The following is a 22,172-nucleotide window of genomic DNA, read 5'->3' as shown; positions in this document are numbered from 1 at the left end:
GTGGCAACCTTCCCATCAGTGGCTTATACATCCTCAGTACCTAATTTACATCCTTGTCAGAATTTGAAACTTTCAGATTTTTTTCTCTTTACCAACCTCATGGGTATAAAACATTGTCTCATGGTTTTGGTTATTTCACTGCTAACTAGTAAAAGTTCAGATCTTTTCACATGTATTTGACCAGTTAAGTTGCCATTTATGGCCTTTTCTGTGAATTGTTGTTGTACTTGCTAAGTTGTGTTCAACTCTTTGCAAGACTGTAGCCCACCAGGCTCCTCCATTCATGGGATTTACTAGGCAAGAATACTGGAGTGGGTTGCCATTTTCTTCTCCAGAGGATCTTCCCGACCCAGGGATCGAACCCACATCTCCTGCATTGGCAGGCAGATTCTTTACTACCTAGACACCAGGGAAGCTCCTTCTGTGAATTATCTTATCTTGGTGTGTTTTTCAATTAGTTTGTATGATTTAAAAGTTTCCTTTGTTATATTCATTGTGTTGTCCAATATCATCAGCTAGTCTGTAGTTTTTCTTAAAAAGGTAGCTTTTGATGATTAGAAGTTTCTAATTTTTACATAGCCACATTTACCAATTTCCTCTTTTATTAGTTTGTGCTTCAAGTGTCCAGAAGTCATAAAGACATCCTTTATTTCCCAAGGGAAAAATGTTTATCTTCATAAATAGATGATATTGGGAAAGGCAAGACCCTGCCACTTACTATACTCCCCAAATTTATTTCCACTATTTTACTTCTCTAATAATATGTATATTAGAATAAGTTTGTCAAGTCACAGCAAAAAAAAAAAAAACTGCTCCAATATTATTAGAATTAGATTGAATTTATAACTGGGGAGAACTGACATGCTTTTGATATGGAATCTTTCTCTACATGAGCATGTTGTAGTTCTCTATTAATTTAAATCTTATAAATTTTTTTCAATACTGTTTCTACCATATATATAAGTTGGTAGATTTTCCTTTGGATATTACTATAATTAGTATCTCTGTTTAAATTAAGCTTCCCATTTGCTTTTTGTTATTAAAAAGCAATTGATTTCCATGAGTCTATCCTGTTTATAGGATTCTTTTCTGTTTGGTCACCCAGTCATGTCTGACCCTTTGTGACCCCATGGACTGCAGCACACCAGGCCTCCCTGCCCCTCACCATCTCCTGAAGTTTGCCCAATTTCATGTCCATTGCATCGGTGATGTCCTCCAGCCATCTCATCCTCTCATGCCTTCTTCTCTTTCTGCCACCAATCTTTCCCAGCATCAGGGACTTTTCCAATGAGTCGGCTATTTGCATCAGACTGAAGTCATTAATATTTAATAATTTGTAGATTGTCTTCCATTTTATGACCAAATCATCTTGTCTTCAGACATTGACAGTTCAATTATTTCTTTTTATTTAATAAATAAATACTTGTATTGACTCATACTTAATTTACAATATTGTGTGAATTTCAGGTATACAGCAAAGTGAATCAGTTACATAGGTGTACACATGTATACAGTAGTCATTAGTCACTCAGTCATGTCCGACTCTTGGCAACCCCATGGACTGTAGCCCACCATGCTCCTCTGTCTGTGGAATTCTCCAGGCAAGAATACTGGAGTGGGTTATACACACATACATACATTATTTTTCAGATTACTTTTCATTATAGGTTATTATAAGATATTGATTATAACTCCTTATGCTATACAGTAGATCCTTGTTGGTTATCTACTTTATGTATAGTAGTCTGTAACCCTGAATTCCTAATTTACTCCCCCACCCCCACTATCCACTTTGGTAACCATAATTTTATTGTCTGTGTCTATAAGTCTATTTCTATTTTCTAAATAAGTTCACTTGTTTCACATTTTTAGATTTCACATATGTGATATCACATGATATTTTTCTTTCTCTGACTTACTTAAAATGATAATATCTAGGTCCATCCATATTGTCCAAATGGCATTATTTCATTCCTTCTTATGGCTGAGCAATATTCCATTGTATATACATGGCACGTCTTACTTATCCATTCATTTGTCAATGGACATTTAGGTTGCTTCCATGTCTTGGCTATAGTAAATTGTGCTGCTATGAATACTGAGATGTCTGTATCTTTTTGAATTGTTTTCTCTGTATATATGCCCAGAAGTGGGATTTGCAGGATTATATGATAACTTTAGTATTTTTAAAGAACCTCCAGACTCTTCACCATAGTGGCTGTATCAATTTACATCCCCACCAACAGTGGTACCTTTTTCTCCATACCCTCTCCAGCGTTTGTTATTTGTAGACTTTTTTGATGATGGTTATTTTAACTGGTGTGAGGTGATACCTCATATGGAGTTTTGATTTGTATTTCTCTAGTAATTAGTCATGCTGAACATCTTTTCATCTGTCTGTTGGAATTTTCTCTTTCCAATTCTTTAAGTGATTACTCTTTTTCTTATCATACTGAGCTGGCTAGATCCTTCAAAAATATGTTGAATAACAGACAATCTTTTTTTAATTTATTTTTTAGATGAAGAATAATTGCTTTACAGAATTTTGTTGTTTTCTGTCAAACCTCAAAATGAATCCTGACCTAAAGTGAACCACCATTATGGGTACTGTTGTTTAAATAAATTTGTAGGTTTTTTTTTTTTTATCAGATTAAGGGAGTCTGCTTCAACTATGCTGAAAATATTAATCTAGATGGATACTAAATGTTATCAACTGTTTTCTCCAAATATATTGAAATGAGCATGTTTTTCCTCCCTTCATTGGTTAATGTAGTAAATTATATTAATTAATTTTTAATACCAAGTTTCACTTGCATTTGTGGGAGAAACTTGATTTGGCTACCATAAGTTATTGTTTTTATAAATAGCCACATTTGGTCTGTTATTAGTTTAAGAAACTTAGGCTTATGTTTACTAGTGAGAATGATAAAGTTTTATTTGTACTGTCCTTTTTTGACTTTGTTTCCTGGCTTCCTCACTTCTATTGACAGAATTCAAAATAAAGATATGTGCCCTCAGATAAAAACTTAGCATGCTATATATTTAACTTTATATTGCTGTTGACTCTTCTATTCCCACCACCAATTTAAGAGAATGTAAAGAAACTCTTCAAGAATAAGAATTGTGGTTTGCTCAGAGATATAAACCTATTTCTCAGTAAATGAGTACCCAATACAATTTTATTGGATTAATGAAAGATTCATAATTTTAGTTGGCGATGTTTTCTTATTCTATTTTTCTTGATGAATTTATATAATAATGAAATAATTAAATGCATTCATTAACTGAGAACCATGTACTTAATGCCTACAATGTGTTCTGATTAAAAATTCTATATAATATGTTGAAACCATCTTTATTGATTAATACAAGATCAATGTTTATAAATTTTCTATGTGATCTTGACACATACAATGTGTATTTTTCACAGCTGGATACAGGAACCTATTAGTTCAGGCTTCAGATTAGTTCAATACTTAGTTACTAAGGTTTTCCTATTTGTGTTTGGACTGGCTGTTTGACCAATTAAAGTCATCTATACTGATAGCAGATTTGTCAATTTCACCTTCCAGTTCTATCAAAATTTGCTCTATACTTTTGAATCTATAAAATGTATATAAATTTAGAATTGTATTTTTTTATCCATTATATGTAATGAATGTTTTATCTCTAATAAATTTTTAAAGACTATTTTATCCAATATGAATACAGTTTGAGTTTTCTTACATTTTCAAACTTTGTATGTGCTTGTGTTTTAGGTATATATCTCACAACCATAGTGTAAGTATCATGTTAAACTGTATTCAAGCCTGTGCTGTGCTTAGTCGCTCAGTCCTATCCAACTCTCTGAGACCCCATGGACTGTAGTCTGCCAGGTTCCTATGTCCATAGAGATTCTCCATGGACGGAAGAATACTGAAGTAGATCGCCATGCCCTCCTCCAGGGGATCTTCCCAACTCAGGGGTTGAACCAAAGTCTCCCACATTGCAGGCAGATTCTTTACCACCTGAGCCACCAAAGAAGCCCAAGAATACTGGAGTGGGTAGGTAGCTTATCCCTTCTTCAGGGGATCTTCCAGACCCAGGAATCAAACCAGGGGTTCCTGCATTGCAGGCAGATTCTTTACCAGCTGAGATATCAGGGAAGACCATATATACTCCAATATATACTATGAGCTTCCCTGGTGGCTCAGTTGGTAAAGAATCTGCCTGCAATGCAGGAGACCTAGGTTCAATCGTGGGCCAGGGCAGATCCCCTAAAGAAGGAAATGGCAACCCACTCCAGTATCTAGACTGGAGAAATCCCATGGATAGAGTAGCCCACAGGCTACAGTTCATGGGGTAAAATATCTTCCCAAATTTGAAACAAGTGACCTAAGAGCACACATTGCATGATTTAAGTTTGTTAAAGTATAATTTTGTGGCCCAGAATGTGGTTAATCTAGTGAATGTTTCATGTGGGCTTGAGAAGAACATGTATGCTGTAACTGTTGGATAAAGTAATCTACAGGTGTTCAATTAAATCCAGTTGATGAAAGTATTGTTGAATTGAACTATTTCCTTCCTGATTTCCTGCCTCCTGGATCTGTCCATTTCTGACAGAGGGGTTTTGAAGTAGCTAACAAAGATAGTGACTTCATCTATTTCTTTTACCAGTTCTATCAGTTTTTGCCTTACATATTTTGATGCTCTGTTATTAGGCACATATACATTAAGGATTGTTATGTCTCCTCTCAGTTAACCCTTTTACCATTATGTAATACCCCATTTTACCACTGATAATTTTCCTTTCTCTTAACTGTGCTCTAAAGTTAACACTTCAGTGTTTACTCTAGAGTTTTTTGATTAATGTTAACATATAAATCTTTACTCTTTTAATCTATATGTGTCTTTATATTTAACATGGATTTCTTAAAGACAACACATAGTTTTGTCATGTTTTTGATCTTCTCTGCCAAACCCTTTTAACTGATATTTAGGCCATTGATGTTTAAAGTAATTACTGACATATTTGGAGTAATATCTATTGTATCTGTTACTGTTTTCTATTACTTTCACTCTTTGATTCTATTTTTATCTTCCACTCTTTCTGCTTTTGTTGTCTTGATTGTGCGTTTTATGTGATTCCATTTTGTCTTTTCTCAGCATATTAATTATTTTTTACTTTTTTAAAAAAATCGGTGTCCTTAGAGTTTGTAATATACATTTACAACTAATGTACAATATTTACAACTATTCTAAGTCCCCTTTCATTTAACACTATACCACTTCATGGGTAGGATAAATATCTTAAAATAAAATAGCACTCCCAGGTCCTCTCTTCAATTCCTTGTTGCTATTTCATTTGCTAATACATGAGCATATTATGCTATCATTATTTAGATCAAACTATTATCTTTAGATCAATTAAAATTTTAAAAATGTTTTTATTTTACTGTCACTTTTTCTCTAAATCATCTTGACTATTTATATAGATCCAAGCTTCTGATTTATATAGCTTTCCTTCTCTCTAATGAACTTTCAACATTTCTTGTAAACAAGTCTACTGATAACAAATTCCCTCAATTTTGTTTCATTTCTCCCTAACTTTTGAAGGATTAATTTTTCAGGTTACAGAATTCTAGGTCGGTGTGTTGTGTCTCTCAAAACTTGAAATATTTTTCTTGCTTACTGGTATCTGAGATGTCAGAAGTAATTCTTATCTTTGTTCCCCTGTAGGTTAGATGGGTTTTTTCTTTGTAGTTTTTTTGCAGGCTTTTCTTCTTTGATTTCCTGTAGTTTGACTATGATATGGGGGCTTCCCTAGTGGCTCAGATGGTAAGACTCTGCCTGCAATGCGAGAGACCTGACTATGATATGTCAGGGTGTAAATTTTTTTAATTTATTTTGCTTGCTATTTTCAGGCTTCCTGGATTTGTGGGTTGCTATCTGACTTTAATGTAGGAAATTCCCAATCACTATTTCTTCAAATATTTGTTCTTTTCCACTTTTTTCTCTTTCTGATATTTCCATTATGCATATATTATATCCTTTGTAATTATCTCAAAGTTCTTGGATAATCTTTCTTTTTTAACTCTTTACTTCCTCTTTGCTTTTTAGTTTTGGAAGTTTCTGTCCACACATCCTCAAGTTCAGAGATTCTTTCATCAGCCTTGCCCAGTCTACTAATGAATCCATCAAAGATATTCTTCATTTCTATTGCAGTGTTTTTTCTCTCTAACATTTGTTTTTTTTAAGATCTTTCTGCTTATATTATCCATTTATTGTTGCATATAATTTTCCCATTAGAACCTGTATCATATTAATCATAGTTGCTTTAAATTCACAATCTGGTAATTCCAAAATTTCTACTATATTTGAATCTGGATCTGATGTTTGCCCCATCTCTTTAAACTGCATTTTTGCCTTTTAGTATACTGATTTTTTAAAAAACATAATGATGGACTGGACTGAAGAAACTCCAGAAAAGAAGGCCTTTAGTGAATGTGGTGGTAAGATATGGGATCAGAGAAGTGTTCTATGGCCCTATATTGGGTCTCAGTCTTTCAGTGAGTGTGTGACAGTCCTTCAATCTGACCTGTTAGGTGTAGCAGGATGACTAGAAGGGGGTGGAGTAAGATATTTTCCTTCCCCTTAATTATATTTTTAATGTCCATTTTAATAGTATCTTGCTATTTTATAAACTCTACCACATATTATTACTGAGTTTACATTTATTATTTAATATATTATTATTAAACAAGATTATTACTTCAGTTCAGTTCAGTCGCTCAGTTGTGTCCGACTCTTTGCGACCCCATGAATCGCAGCACACCAGGCCTCCCTGTCCATCACCAACTACCAGAGTTCACCCAGACTCACGTCCCTTGAGTCAGTGATGCCATCCAGCCATCTCATCCTCATCCTCATTCCCCTTGTCCTCCTGCCCCCAATCCCTCCCAGCATCAGAGTCTTTTCCAATGAGTCAACTCTTCGCATGAGGTGGCCAAAGTACTGGAGTTTCAGCTTTAGCATCATTCCTTCCAAAGAAATTCTAGGGCTGATCTCCTTCAGAATGGACTGGTTGGATCTCCTTGCAGTCCAAGGGACTCTCAAGAGTCTTCTCCAACACCACAGTTCAAAAGCATCAATTCTTCGGCACTCAGCCTTCTTCACAGTCCAACTCTCACATCCATACATGACCACAGGAAAAACCATAGCCTTGACTAGACGAACCTTTGTTGGCAAAGTAATGTCTCTGCTTTTGAATATGTTATCTAGGTTGGACATAACTTTCCTTCCAAGGACTAAGCGTCTTTTAATTTCATGGCTGCAGTCACTATCTGCAGTGATTTTGGAGCCCCCAAAAATAAAGTCTGGCACTGTTTCCACTGTTTTCCCATCTATCTCCCATGAAGTGATGGGACTGGATGCCATGATCTTCGTTTTCTGAATGTTGAGCTTTAAGCCAACTTTTTCACTCTCCTCTTTCACTTTCATCAAGAGGCTTTTTAGCTCCTCTTCACTTTCTGCCATAAGGGTGGTGTCATCTGCATATCTGAGGTTATTGATATTTCTCCCGGCAATCTTGATTCCAACTTGTGTTTCTTCCAGTCCAGCATTTCTCATGATGTACTCTGCATAGAAGTTAAATAAGCAGGGTGACAATATACAGCCTTGACATACTCCTTTTCCTATTTGGAACCAGTCTGTTGTTCCATGTCCAGTTCTAACTGTTGCTTCCTGATCTGCATACAGATTTCTCAAGAAGCAGGTCAGGTGGTCTGGTATTCCCATCTCTTTCAGAATTTCCCACAGTTTATTGTGATCCACACAGTCAAAGGCTTTGGCATAGTCAATAAAGCAAAAATAGATGTTTTTCTGGAACTCTCTTGCTTTTTTCCATGATCCAGCGGATGTTGGCAATTTGATCTCTGGTTCTTCTGCCTTTTCTAAAACCAGCTTGAACATCAGGAAGTTCACAGTTCACATATTGCTGAAGCCTGGCTTGGAGCATTTTGAACATTACTTTACTAGCATGTGAGATGAGTACAACTGTGCAGTAGTTTGAGTATTCTTTGGCATTGCCTTTCTTTGGGACCGGAATGAAAACTGACCTTTTCCAGTCCTGTGGCCACTGCTGAGTTTTCCAAATTTGCTGGCATATTGAGTGCAGCACTTTCACAGCATCATCTTTCAGGATTTGAAATAACTCAAATGGAATTCCATCACTTCCACTAGCTTTGTTCGTAGTGATGCTTTCTAAGGCCCACTTGACTTCACATTCCAGGATGTCTGGCTCTAGGTCAGTGATTACACCATCGTGATTATCTGGGTCGTGAAGATCTTTTTTGTACAGTTCTTCTGTGTATTCCTGCCACCTCTTCTTAATATCTTCTGCTTCTGTTAGGTCCATACAATTTCTGTCCTTTATCGAGCTCATCTTTGCATGAAATGTTCCCTTAGTATCTCTAATTTTCTTGAAGAGATCTCTAGTCTTTTCCATTCTGTTGTTTTCCTCTATTTCTTTGCATTGATTGCTGAGGAAGGCTTTCTTATTTCTTCTTACTATTCTTTGGAACTCTGCATTCAGATGCTTATATCTTTCCTTTTCTCCTTTGCTTTTTGCTTCTCTTCTTTTCACAGCTATTTGTAAGGCCTCCCCAGACAGCCATTTTGCTTTTTTGCATTTCTTTTCCATGGGGATGGTCTTGATCCCTGTCTCCTGTACAATGTCATGAACCTCATTCCATAGTTCATCAGGCACTCTATCTATCAGATATCTCACTCCCACTGTATAATCATCACAAGGGATTTGATTTAGGTCATACCTGAATGGTCTAGTGGTTTTCCCTACTTTCTTCAATTTCAGTCTGAATTTGGCAATAAGGAGTTCATGATCTGAGCCACAGTCAGCTTCTGGTCTTGTTTTTGCTGACTGTATAGAGCTTCTCCATCTTTGGCTGCAAAGAATATAATCAGTCTGATTTTGGTAACCTAGCTTATATGTATTGGCTAGTTTACTTGCTCACAGTTCACTTTTGCCTGTCAGGCCTTTTTCCTGAAATAATTATATTTCTTTGTAAAATATATCCTTAAAAATGTTCTTAGTGAATCTACACCAGTGGTAAAGTTGATAAATTTTTGTCAGAGATAAATTGTACTTTTCATCCTTTGTGTTTAAATGATAGTTTAACTACAAATACAATTCTAGGTTTGTTGGTTACTTTTTCTTTGCACTTCAGAGGTACTATTCCATTGTCTTTTGGCTTCTATCGTGAATTGAGATATCCGAAGTTTCAATTTCTTATAAATTCATATCGATAAATATTTATCTTTTTCTCTGGCTACTTTTTAAAATTTACTCTTGGTCTTTGGCAATCATCAGAATCACTATATATTATCAGTGTATTTTTCATAGCCTATTTAGGATTAAGAAGGATCATGTCATTACTCAACTTTTGCCAATTCTTTACCCTTATCCCTTTAAATACCATATGTCTTCATTTTTATATGCTCATCATTTCTATTCTATAAAGCTGTCTTAATCTATCCACTTGCTCCTAACCTCTTTTTCATGTTTTAAACTTACATTTTCAAGGTGTTTAGGTACATACTTATCTCAGGGAAACAAGAATAAGTGTTTTTCAAAGATTAATAATATCATCCATGTGTCAGATAGGAAATGAAATTCTTGACTTTGACTCATGAAGCGAACATCTAATGTAGACTCTATAATATAAACTGCCTAAATGCTAGTTACATGAAAATGAATTCATCAGTATTACAAAACTATAATATAAAATGAAATAAATTTAGAGTAAAAAATTTCTGTTAGCAAATAGAAAACATTCAGAAAACAAAGATCATGGCATCTGGTCCCATCACTTCATGGGAAATAGATGGAGAAACAGTGGAAACAGTGCCAGACTTTATTTTTGGGGGCTCCACAATCACTGCAGATGGTGACTGCAGCCATGAAATTAAAAGACGCTTACTCCTTGGAAGGAAAGTTATGGCCAACCTAGATAGCATGTTCAAAAGCAGAGACATTACTTTGCCAACAAAGGTTCGTCTAGTCAAGGCTATGGTTTTTCCTGTGGTCATGTATGGATGTGAGAGTTGGACTGTGAAGAAGGCTGAGTGCCGAAGAATTGATGCTTTTGAACTGTGGTGTTGGAGAAGACTCTTGAGAGTCCCTTGGACTGCAAGGAGATCCAACCAGTCCATTCTGAAGATCAGCCCTGGGATTTCTTTGGAAGGAATGATGCTGAAGCTGAAACTCCAGTACTTTGGCCACCTCATGCAAAGAGTTGACTCATTGGAAAAGACTCTGATGCTGGGAGGGATTGGGGGCAGGAGGAGAAGGGGATGACAGAGGATGAGATGGCTGGATGGCATCACTGACTTGACGGACGTGAGTCTGAGTGAACTCCGGGAGTTGGTGATGGGCAGGGAGGCCTGGCATGCTGCGATTCATGGGGTTGCAAAGAGTCGGACACAACTGAGCAACTGAACTGAACTGAACTGAAAGCTCAATGTGTAATAAAAATATGACACAAGTTAGTCATGATGACTCATACTTCTGGACTTAAGTTCCATAATGGAACATACTCTCTAAAATAACAGGAAATACTCATTTACATAAATATCAATGTAGAGTGTGACGATGGCACGATTCAAATTGTTGAATGGTAGAAAGGGTTATTATATAAAATGTTTTAAGCTGGCTCTGCTATTTATAATACTAACAAAATGCATACTGATAGTTTGATCTTAGTTAATTCATAAAATCTAAGATTAATGTTATAAAAGGGTCACAAATCAGAGCCAAAGAATAAAGGAGTATTCACGGTTACTAATAAATTGCTCCATGAATGCTTGGCCACCCTTGCAGATAATGATGTCACAAAATGATGAAAGAATAGTTAAGCAGCCAACAAAGTGCCAGTGCTTGGCAGAGGAACTGATCATTGCATCATTCTTGGACCACAGCCTTTGAAAGGTGAACACAGCTACTAAAAGAAAATGAAAAATTCTAAGGATGCAAGTTTCAACTGGTAACACTTTTCTTAAAACTAGATTCTATCAATACTTGAACTCTTAGAACAGGTAAATAAAGTTCCAGATAGGAGGAGAAAAGAATTAATGGCTATATTGTAGCTATGCCACCATGTTATCTGATATATACTAGTTATTTCCTTATACAAGTTTCCAATTCCTAGGTTGTATTCTGCACCTGTGAACTTAACATATATTTTTGAAATTTATAATGGACTTCCTGAGCAGGTGGACCAGAAGTACTTTTTTATTATAAAGCTAATAATATGACTAGCTAGGAAATGATCTAAAAAGTAAAAAGGAGTTGGGGTGGGGTGGGATTTAGAAGTCTATGTATCAAAATAATATTTATTGAATAACTCTTTGGTATGAAATTAATCTACAATGACAAAATGGTGGTTTCTTCAAACAGGGTTGGTGGGGAGATATTGACTACAAAGGAGCACAAAAGAGAGCTTGCAGAGAGGAAAAGGTTCTATATTTTAATCAGGGTGGTTATTACAACAAGGCTATACATTTGCCAAAACTCAAACTCTACATTTTTAAATGGGTATATTCTATTGTATGCAAATCATACTTCAAGAAAGTCACTCTATAAAGAAAAACAAGATATTCCTATATGTGAAATTTGGTAAAGAGAACAAGAAATATTTGTATCGCTTCTTTTTTTTCTGACCATTGATCTCCTACTCTTTATTAGGAACATATTCCGCAAAGGCCTTTGGTATGGATAGCAGGAAAGCATAAAAACTTTGCTTTTGTGAAGATTAAAGGAAAAATAATGGGTAAAAATACCTGCCACTGGGCAACAGTCATTCACCCCTCCCACTCTGGACTCAGGCTGACATTAGGATTTAAGGAAAGACTGTAATCAATGCTGCTTTACCTCCAAAGGTTGAAGCTGATGTCCTGACTTCAGGAATTGCTTGCTAGAGTTAGCACTCTCCCCACAAACACACACACATACACAACAAAAAGGAAAAAAACAACAACAACTGTCTTTTGAATGCATAAGTTTTTTCCCCCATAGAATGAATCCTTACACTACTCTTTGAACTCATCTTAAAAATGATAAATACTTACAGTATATGAATTTATAATTCTATCAAAAAACTATTTAAAAATTAAAAATATATGTATAAGTGACAGTTATTAGTCAAATAACATTAAGCATTTTAAAACAGTATCAACAATCATATGATCCATTAGAAGCCTGATGCCATGTAATCCTGAAATCTACTTTAAAACATTCAACTCTGCTCAAAAGTCATTGAATAGTATCTAGTCTGTTGGGATTTGTTTGCCATAGATTAATCCTAAAATGGACCAGTAAATTAATTACTCACTGCTTCAGTCATTTGGAGGGAAGAAATGTGACAAATGCTCCAAATTTTTCTCTATTAATGAAATATGCCATTATTATTTATGGTAACCATAATACATTATGCTCAAAGCATAACACATTGTGTTTAAAGCCTTAAAATTGCCGATACCATACCAAAATATGTCAGAGTTCCTAGTCCAACAGCACTGAGGAGAATCAGTGAGCCTCCTCGAGATAAGTATTTTAAGTTTCACAAAAAGCAGTGGAATGTTTAAGAAAAAGTAAGTATGACTTCAAGTTCATCTTAGAATCAATGGTATCTTTGGTTACAGATATTGAGTTGTTTTGGGTTATTTGTTAGTTTTTTTTTAACTTTATGAATGGACAAAATAAATAGGAACAATGAAACAGACTGCTGATCTTACTATACCCAGAATAATCTACTAGTATACGTCTCAAATATTAGAGTAAGTTTTATTTTTTAGGGTTTACAAGCTTAAAAGTGTCTGAAGACCAGATGGTTAACATGAATGAGGTCACAAGATATACGGCTAAGGATAGTAGTAAATACAGTGGCAAGTGAAGAGTAATGATGCTCTAGAGAGGGTAACTGCTACCATGAGTTAACCAGCTGTTACCATGGGGAACGGGGGCATGCCCGTGTTGGACGACTTTCTAATTAAGAGAACTCGGAGATGTAATAAAAAGATGGAAGGAAGGAAGGTGAAAACTCTTCTTGGAAATTAAAAAACTGAACACTGTTCCCACCTGAGGACCACCAGTTTGCAATATCAACTTTACAAGCAAAAAATATTTTACAGAAAAGTCTCTAGAATGACTATGTATATGAACACACTTCTGATTTCACCATTCCATTCCCCCAATTTCATTCATTTTCACTTCTGCTAAAAACACTTTCTCATAGGACTGACAGTTGCCAAGAACTGGCATATTTTCAAGGCTTACGTTTTCATCTGTTTGCCAAATGGCTGTAATATAAGTCACAGAAGTCCTGTTTATTGAGTAATATTATTAATGGCTAGCATAATACTGTGAAATTGAAGACACTCCTTTTGGATTATGTCCAGATCTTTAAAGAGAACATTGTTTCCAATAGGATATGGATGGCTTATATTAAAACTTGTTATTTAAAAAGTGAAACAATGTGAAAAACACTTGAATATTTTCAAATTACTGTAGGGGAATTTTTTCAGATATAAGTCCCACATGTATTAAAATATCTAGAATGATAACAAAAGAAAAGGTCATGCTATGAATACCTCATAAAATCATTTTTCATTTTCAACACACTATTGAAAATATCATAGGACTGAGAAATCATTCAGCTTAACAGTTTATTGACTTTTTCCCTTCAGTTGCATTTGGGAAGGAAGTGAATGATATTTGTTGCTCTTTTATTTATGGTACAATTCATGAATTATCAAAATACTACAAGAAGGAAGATAACATAAAAGTTAACTTTTAAACTTTTGTTTTCAAAGGCACTTAATGTCTAAGTAAGAAGCATTAAAACATATTCTCAACATAAATTATAGTTAATTATTTCACTAGTTCATAATTCAACAGTCACCACTGGAGACCAAGTCTGAAAATCCCAACTTGACTTCTGAAACCAATCATGAGCCTTGACTTATTTAATGGCTCTATTTTTAAGAGGAAGCATGAAATCACCCAAGAATCATAAGATATCAATCATTGAACTGTGAGCATTTAGAGAGAGAAAAGGGAAAAATATGGGATGGGGCATGAATAGGAAGGGAGATGGGGATGAGAAAACGGGAGAGGAACTAACTAGCCAAAATAAAGCAAGAGAGGCTCAAAAAACAATGAATCAAATGAAAGTATTAGGCAGTCCTCAGTCTATGGGGTCACACAGAGTCGGACACAAGTGACGCGACTTAGGAGCAGCAGCAGCAGCGGTATTCATTTACTAAACCTGTTCAGATCTAACTGTCCTACTCAGTTCATCCCAGAGCACTTTTAAATTGAGTTATTAGTGGACTTGGGGAGGAGTGAGGTTATAAAAGAAATCACTGACTGCAAAAACAGAAGTGTCTATTTTAAATGATCAAAAGGAGACAACACTAAGAAAAACAGTATAGTAAAGTCACTCAGTCGTGTCCAACTCTTTGTGACTCCATGGACTGTAGCCTACCAGGCTCCTCTGTCCATGGGATTTTCCCGACAATAGTCCTGGAGTGGATTGCCATTTCCTTCTCCAGGGGATCTTCCCAACCCAGGGATTGAACCCCGGTCTGCGGCATTGTAGACAGAGGCTTTACCGTCTGAGCCACCAGGGAAGTCAAGAAAAACAGTATAAATGTCATTTTTAATATCAAGAGCAAATCAAATTGCCCAAAATTTAAATACACAATTACAGCTGAATAAAGAGTGAATCAATGAAGTTAATTCAAATAATTTCCTTCTGCAACAATACAGTAAGCCATATAAACATTAAAATCAATGTTTAGAGACTTTTTCATGATATACTAATACAATCACACTCAAAGACTCCAGTGTTAGATATCTGAAAAATATAGAAGATTCTTTCTTTCAAATCGATTAACTAGTGGCAAAGACCAAATGTATAAATTAAAAAATCAGCAATATGAATCCATGATCTGGAGGATAGGTTCAAACGGACATCTGAATTAGAATGTGGAAGTTTTGGTTTGAGCACATAGAAATAAAGGTGGCTGTAATCAAATCAAAGACCCTAAGTTGAAACCAAAGATTAGCAAGACGTTCTAAATGTGTCAGAGGAATGCTGCATCTCAGAAAATATTCTTGCCATTGAATTATACACACTAATGCTGTAGTTGAAAAACAAATTAGATTAAGAATTTCAGAAGACAAAAATGGAGTTTGTCAAATCCTTTACAGATGGTTTTTAAAACAAGATATTCCATGAAATTCTAAAACAAACTACACAGACGAGTGAAGTGACTAACAACACACAAGTCGGGAACATCTAGAAGGCATGCAAGTCATATAAGAATCAAGAGACAGTGCTGCCATTTTAAAAGCTAAAATACACTAATGTATAATCTCATATTTATATAACAAAAGATACAAATGTAACCATTCCATACTCTTGTCAATGAAGAACAGCTTTTTAGAATGACAACTACATAAAGTAATCCACTGTATTTACAACTTAAATTTAATACGTGTGAATGTGTTAGTTGCTCAGTCATGTCTGACTCTTCGTGACCCCACGAACTGTGGCCCACCAGGCTCTTCTGTCCATGGGATTTCCTAGGCAAGAATACTGGAGTGGGTAGCCCTTCCCTTCTATAGGGGATCTTATCCACCCGGGGACTGAACCTCAGTCTCCTGTACTGCAGGCAGATTCTTTACTGCCTGAACCACCACGGAATCCCCTTAATTTAATATACACATGGCCACATAATCCTCCAAAAATTTTGTACCAGTTGGGAGTTCCACCATGTTATATTCAAAATTCATCTTCTCTCAAATCTAAATGTCATCAATTTTGAAATTTGTTGCTAATCTGATAGGCTAAAAACAAAATTTTATTATAATCTTCACTTTCCTAATTAAAAGTGAAGTTGGTAAACTTTGATGCATTTGTTGAAAATTGTCTTCTTTGTGAATTGCTTGTTAGTATATTAGCCCCTTAATATTATTACCTTCGACAGCAAGGATATCAAACCAGTCAATCCTAATGGAAATCAACCCTGAATATTCATTGGAAGGACTAATGCTGAAGTTGAAGCTTCAATACTTTGGCCACCTGTTTAAAAGGATCAGCTCATTGGAAAAGACCCTGATGCTGGGAAAGACTGAGAGCAGGAGAAGAGGACGACAGAGGATGAGATGTTTAGATGGCATCACTGACTCAACAGACTTGAGTTTGAGCAAACTCTGGGAGATAGTGAAGGACAGGGAAGCCTGGTGTGCTGCAGTCCATAGGGTTGCAAAGATTTGGACATGATTGAGTGACTGAACGACAAATGGTATTAATTATTTTCCTTAGTATTCTTTAAGTGTTCTTTGTGTATTAGAGATTGTGACATAATAAAATACATATTTTTGGTCTCTGGCACACAGCTTCTAAAACTCTTGTTATTTCCTAACTGGTAAGAGTGATAGGGGCATATTTTGTTATAAACTTGGTTTCTATTCCCAGTTCCTAAAATAGTTCCAGAACCAAAAGTTAAAAAAAATATCTTTTTTATATTCATAACAAGTCCCTATCCACATGAGTTTATTTTAACAAGATGATTTTTGGAAACACCTTAAGGATAAGGGCTGGTGCCAGCAAAGACAACCAAGTGGTCAGAGGGATGGAACTTTCTGCCTCACCTCTAGATCTCCAGGGAAGTGAGAAGGGCTCAAGGTCAAATTCAATGGCCAATGATTAAATCAATCATGTGTAATGAAGTATCCATAAAAATTCTACCTGAAAAGGCTCTGAGAGCCTGCAGACTGCTAAACACATAGACAGTGGCATGCTCAGAGAGGGCATGGAAACTCTGTTCCCCTTCCTTCTGACATTCTCTTTGCATCCCTTCCATCTGGGCGTGCTTGAATTGCATCCTTTTATAATAAATGGTTATCTAATAAGTAAACTATTTACTTGAGTTTTGTGAGCATTTTTAGCAAATTATCAAGCCCAAGGAGTGCATTAGGGGAACTTCTAATTTGTAGCTAAGTCGGACAGAAGTTGTAGTTAACCTGGGGACTCACTACTTGCAGTTGGCATCTAAAGTGAGTGATGTCTTCTAGGACTAAGCTCTAAACCCATGAGGTCTGTGCTAATTCCAATTAGTGTCAGAACTGAATTAAATTGTAGTACACCCAGTTGGTATCCATAGAGAACTGAATTGCTTGGTGTAGGAAAAAAACCCATATATCTGGTGTCAGAAATGTGATCTGTAGTTGTAGGTAAAATAGTGTGCGTTTCCTTTTTAGAAGGATCTCAGATCTTTATCTGTTAAATATTTTCAATCAGCCCCATCACTTATCACTATTGTGCTTAGTCGCTTAGTCGTGTCTGACTCTTTGCGACTCTATGGACTGTAGCCCACCAGACTCCTCTGTCCATGGGGATTCTCTAGGCAAGTATAGTAGAGTGGGCTGTCATGCCCTCCTTCAGGGGATCTTCCTAACCCAGGGATCAAACCCAGGTCTCCCGCATTGCAGGCAGATTCTTTACCATCTGAGCCACGAGAGAAGCCTTCACTTATAAAGAATACTTGTATGACAGAATGTCAGTACTTTTTTATGACTCCTGATATGCTTCTTTATTTTGTATTTCATATGTTTTGCTTATATAGACCCCACCTGAAATTTAGAAATATTTTTTTAAGTTATAAAATATATTTTATTATTCTATTGTTTACACATATTCAATGTAGAAAATTTCAAAAATACTGTTATAAATAGGATAAAATACTTTATTTCTGTCACATAGGACTGGTAATTTCTTAAAATTATATTCATTTATTATTTTACCTAGCATTATTAATGTATCAGTAAGTTATTTATTATAATCCTTCCAGTTAAATACGAATGCATTTATGTAATGTATATGTGTGGATATATATGAAAGTGAAAGTGTTAATCATTCTTTTTCTAACCTTTATTTTCATAAATTTACAGTTGTTTTTACATTTAATTCTTTAAGCACCTAGATTTTTATACATGTCATGAGGTAGGTAACTTTATTTTCTTACAAATTGGCAGCCAATTGCTTCAAACACCATTTACTGAAGATGCCATACTCTTTACTTTTATTTCTGCTGTAATCCTGTCTCTGCTGCTGTAACCCTCTTTCATATCATCTATTACTGATGTTTGTGCTGAATATTTATTTCTAACAAATTTCTCTTAATTTTTTTTTCATTTACTTCTTATTCCTAAAGATGAAGCTAAATTTCCACTTCAAGTATGAAACTTACCCCGATGATTAGAGACAAACTAAAGCAATGTAACTTCTAAGCGATTTCACTATAGATTTTCAAATTAACTACTAATTAAAATTCCTGATATCAGCAATAAATTAAACTTGATTGATGCAATCACATAAAGATATTTTTATATACCTTTGCACAAATGTACCCTTTAGGTGTAGCAATCTGATCCTTTTCTTAGTTCCATCTATTTATATGCCTTAAAAGTTGCTGTATAAAATATGATAATGCTGATGAAACAGAAAAAAAAAGGAAAAAGAAAACCTCTGGGTTTAGTATTAGTTGTTATTTCTCCCACAGAGTATTTTTAAATAAAGTTTTCAACTTTACTCATAGCTTTCATTTTTCTCTATGAAAATGTTTTCTGAAATAATTAACAGTTTAAGTTCATATCAATTTACTTTTACTCACAAGGAGAAGTTAGACCAAGTCAAGTTTAAAGGATTTATATTCAACAGCCCACCCACTTCTTTGAGATTCCCACGCATAAACAGAGAACTCACATGAAGTCCTTCAGTGAAACTTTCCTGAGAGCAGAGGCATCTATAGGGCTGGCTTGTTGTGTCACAGTGATTGGCATGACCATAGCACTGACATCTGTGGACATGAGCATCGAACAACTCCTTAGAAACACCAACCCAACTGTGAGTATATTTAAAGATCTATGTATGTATCCACTATGCGAATTTAACAACAAGAGGCAAAGTCTATTATCCAATACAAAATTCAGGTCCTTTTTAGTCATATGGATAATATTCATAACAGTTTTAAATTAACACTGAAGTATTGGAAGGATTTTCATCAATATCCAAAAGTGAAGTTGATTTCCAAACTCATTCTGAGTGGTTTGTACCAATATTAACCATGTGGCAAACTGTCATGAAAAGGCATTTACTGAAACTACCAAAAACAGAATTGAGACTACAAAGTTCAGAATAAACTGAAGAATAAAGTTCACACATTTCAATTGGTCTTTTTCCTCAAAATTAGATGGTGAAAACTTAATAGCTATTTTTTCATTGTGCTACGACTTAACAAATAACATTTATATGTTCATATTCCAGTCTGCTTATGAATATGTGCTTTATTCACAGGATATATCATTCTTCTAGCGCAAACCAATTCTAAGTAGAGTCTATATATGCAGCATTTCCATACTAGGGAGTACGCTATCTTGTAGTTTTCCAACTATTCATTTATTTAACTTTGTTCTCTACTAGAGCCAGATATTTATAAATTCCTTAGAGTGTCCTATAATTTTCCTTTATTCCTTTATAAGAAAACAGATATTCCTCATAAAACTGTGAACTTATGGAGATCAAGCTCAGTACTTACAGACTAGCTGGGACTACAGTTGTAACTGCAAATCTAGCTTCTTCTCTTTGATTTCAAGAACACTTGAAAATTATATTCCAGAAAAAAATAAGCAAAATATTTGACAATTCTTTTCTAAGTTGGACTCAGGGTATCATAACTTCTAAACCCAACAGCTTTTGAAAATTGATTTCCTAACAATGTGATATTATGTACATCAAAGACCCACATACAAATCTCCCCCCAAAATCTTAGAATAGGAAATAATGTCAATACATGGAGACTGGAATCTGGTTTTCTCTAAAAGGCTAATGTATTTTTAAATGAGTATGACAAAATTTGTTGGACACGAGATTCATCATGAAAAGCACACTCAGAACCTTGGTCATGAGCCTACCTTCCAGTGATGGTGATTTCATTGACCCCATAGTATCTGTGTCTGGGGCTGACAGGAGTCTCAGTCGTATGGTACTGCCCATGGAAATGAAGTCGTACTTGGGTGGCCTTAACGAACTCTTGAAGTGATGGGGTATTATAGAAATTATTGTATCCAGGACGCTGATTTGGTCCAGGTGTTAGGATGCTAAACGTGACATTCCCACAGGAATATGGAGGAAAACTGTTGATGAAATTTGAAATCATGAAAAGCTATTCATATTTTTTGACAAAGCAGACATTATAACAGTAATAGCTTGAATTCTTCATTCTTGGAGACAAACATTTCATCTATTTTATACACAAGCAATACGAAAGCATCCCAGAAAATATAGTAAAACATTTCCCTGAGGACATAATAAAAATCCTATTAATATATATAACTTGGTAGCTAATCTGAAAATCAATTTTAAAGCACAAGTGAGACTGTAAGCAAGAGATACTCTATAAAGTCTTACGGGAATTTTAAACAGTGTTTAAAACTCAGCTTAAGAAATAGTCTTAGAAAAATCTTCCTCAAGAAAATTGGTGGTAGAGGAAGTCTCTACCAGCTTAACTAGCTTGCATGCAGGTTACTACTGCACATTAGTCTATTCAAATTAACTCCTAACTGCATTCAAAGATAATACTTTAAAAAACATTCATACTTGGGAAGTTGAAGACAGTTGACAGAATCAGAATTTGCCAAATCTCCATTGTTTTTCATTCTGAAAGTGCTGCAATTTCTAGCAAAATATTGCCAATCCTCCCAATCTAGGCTGTCCTCCTTTTTCCTCTGAATCCTTACTGCTGTTGGTTGTGGACTAGAGAACTGAATGATAATATAAAACACCTGAAAATGAATGATAATTGTCATTGAAGTTTTAAGTTTGACCCCATCAGTATAAATCAAACCATGGGAATTTTTATGTTCAAACATAATAGCTTACTTCCTTATAATGACAATTACCAAATATTCATTAGACATCAGAAATTCCATAGCCTACAGTAAAGGCAACACATTCTATAACTGCATATATGTCCCTCTTCTCAAGGATTTTATAAAGTGGAAATTAATACATTTCATATAAAGACATGAACAAAACATTACTTCTAAAAATAATTGTTATATATTTCTTCTTATAGTTATTTACAATAAGGACTACAGTTTACATTAATTTGTGCTACTTAATATTGAAAAGAATGTTTTCATATTTCATATGATTTTGATACAAATCTCTAGAAAATTAGGGCCTGCATATCTTTGATATATTTTTATTTTATAGGTTATGATACACTACTTTGATGAAGTAATGGTCAATTGCCTAATTCAGCTTTCACTTTATAGCTGGTTAAATTGTTTCCCCAAATAGATGTGTTCAAGTACTAACTCTTGATACTTGTGACTGCAACCTTATTTGAAAATACGGTCTTTGCAGGTATAATTAAGGGTCTCAAGGTGAGGTAATCCTGGATGTACAAGGAAGAGGGCCATGAAAAATGGAGGCAGAGATTGGAGTTATGCTGCCATAAACCAAGAAATGCCAGGAGCCACCAGAATCTGAAGAAGGCAAGGAAAGATTCTTCCCTACAGCCTTTAGAGGGAGCATGGCCTTGTCAACATTGATTTCATACTTCTGATATTCAGAACTGTAAGAGAATAAATTTATGATTGCAAAACTATTAAATGTGTGGTAGCTTGTTGAAATATGCAAAGGAAACTAACACGCATCCCACTGTTACGAATTACCTGATACTGTCCATTTTCCAAATCTATGGAAATGGTCACTCCTTGACTAAGCTGGGTCATGTTTGTAAACACATGTGACACCCACGAAGTACCAACGTTGTTATCATTGACAAAAGAAAGAGGATGGGCTTCAGGATTCAGCCGTAACACCCTGTTTTTGGTTGTGTCTTCTGCGTCATTAGGAATGCAGTACCGCTGTTCCAAACGATGGACACGAGGGTGGCTGCCAGGGCAACGGCAATGTGACTGGATATGCAATCTGGGTAGATCTCTGGAGAAAACTTCCTGAATCTCTCTGTAGGAGTCAAGAGGAAGATGGTAAGGACCAGTAACTCAACAGTGACAGGACTTCTAAGAGGTGTTACCAATG

General features: G+C 35.3%; 1 protein-coding gene across 3 annotated transcripts in view; it reads right to left on the bottom strand.

Annotated features, from left to right (window-relative positions):
• Positions 1-22,172, bottom strand: part of USH2A (usherin) — a 300,571-nt gene that overhangs the window by 151,317 nt on the left and 127,082 nt on the right. For all 3 annotated transcript variants that reach the window (XM_086345320.1, XM_086345318.1, XM_086345319.1), the window contains exons 8-11: positions 21,803-22,097; positions 20,721-20,905; positions 20,036-20,257; positions 18,828-18,921 (exon numbers count right to left, since the gene is read on the bottom strand). In XM_086345320.1, coding sequence (XP_086201446.1) covers positions 18,828-18,921; positions 20,036-20,257; positions 20,721-20,905; positions 21,803-22,097 — 796 coding nt within the window. The remainder of the gene's footprint in view (positions 1-18,827; positions 18,922-20,035; positions 20,258-20,720; positions 20,906-21,802; positions 22,098-22,172) is intronic.

The sequence above is a fragment of the Bos grunniens genome, chromosome 16 (genome assembly GCF_055505025.1).
Source record: "Bos grunniens cultivar Pamir isolate PY7600 chromosome 16, Bosgru_T2T1.0, whole genome shotgun sequence".
Taxonomy (NCBI): Eukaryota; Metazoa; Chordata; class Mammalia; order Artiodactyla; family Bovidae; genus Bos; species Bos grunniens.
This window is presented reverse-complemented; position numbering and strand designations above follow the sequence as displayed.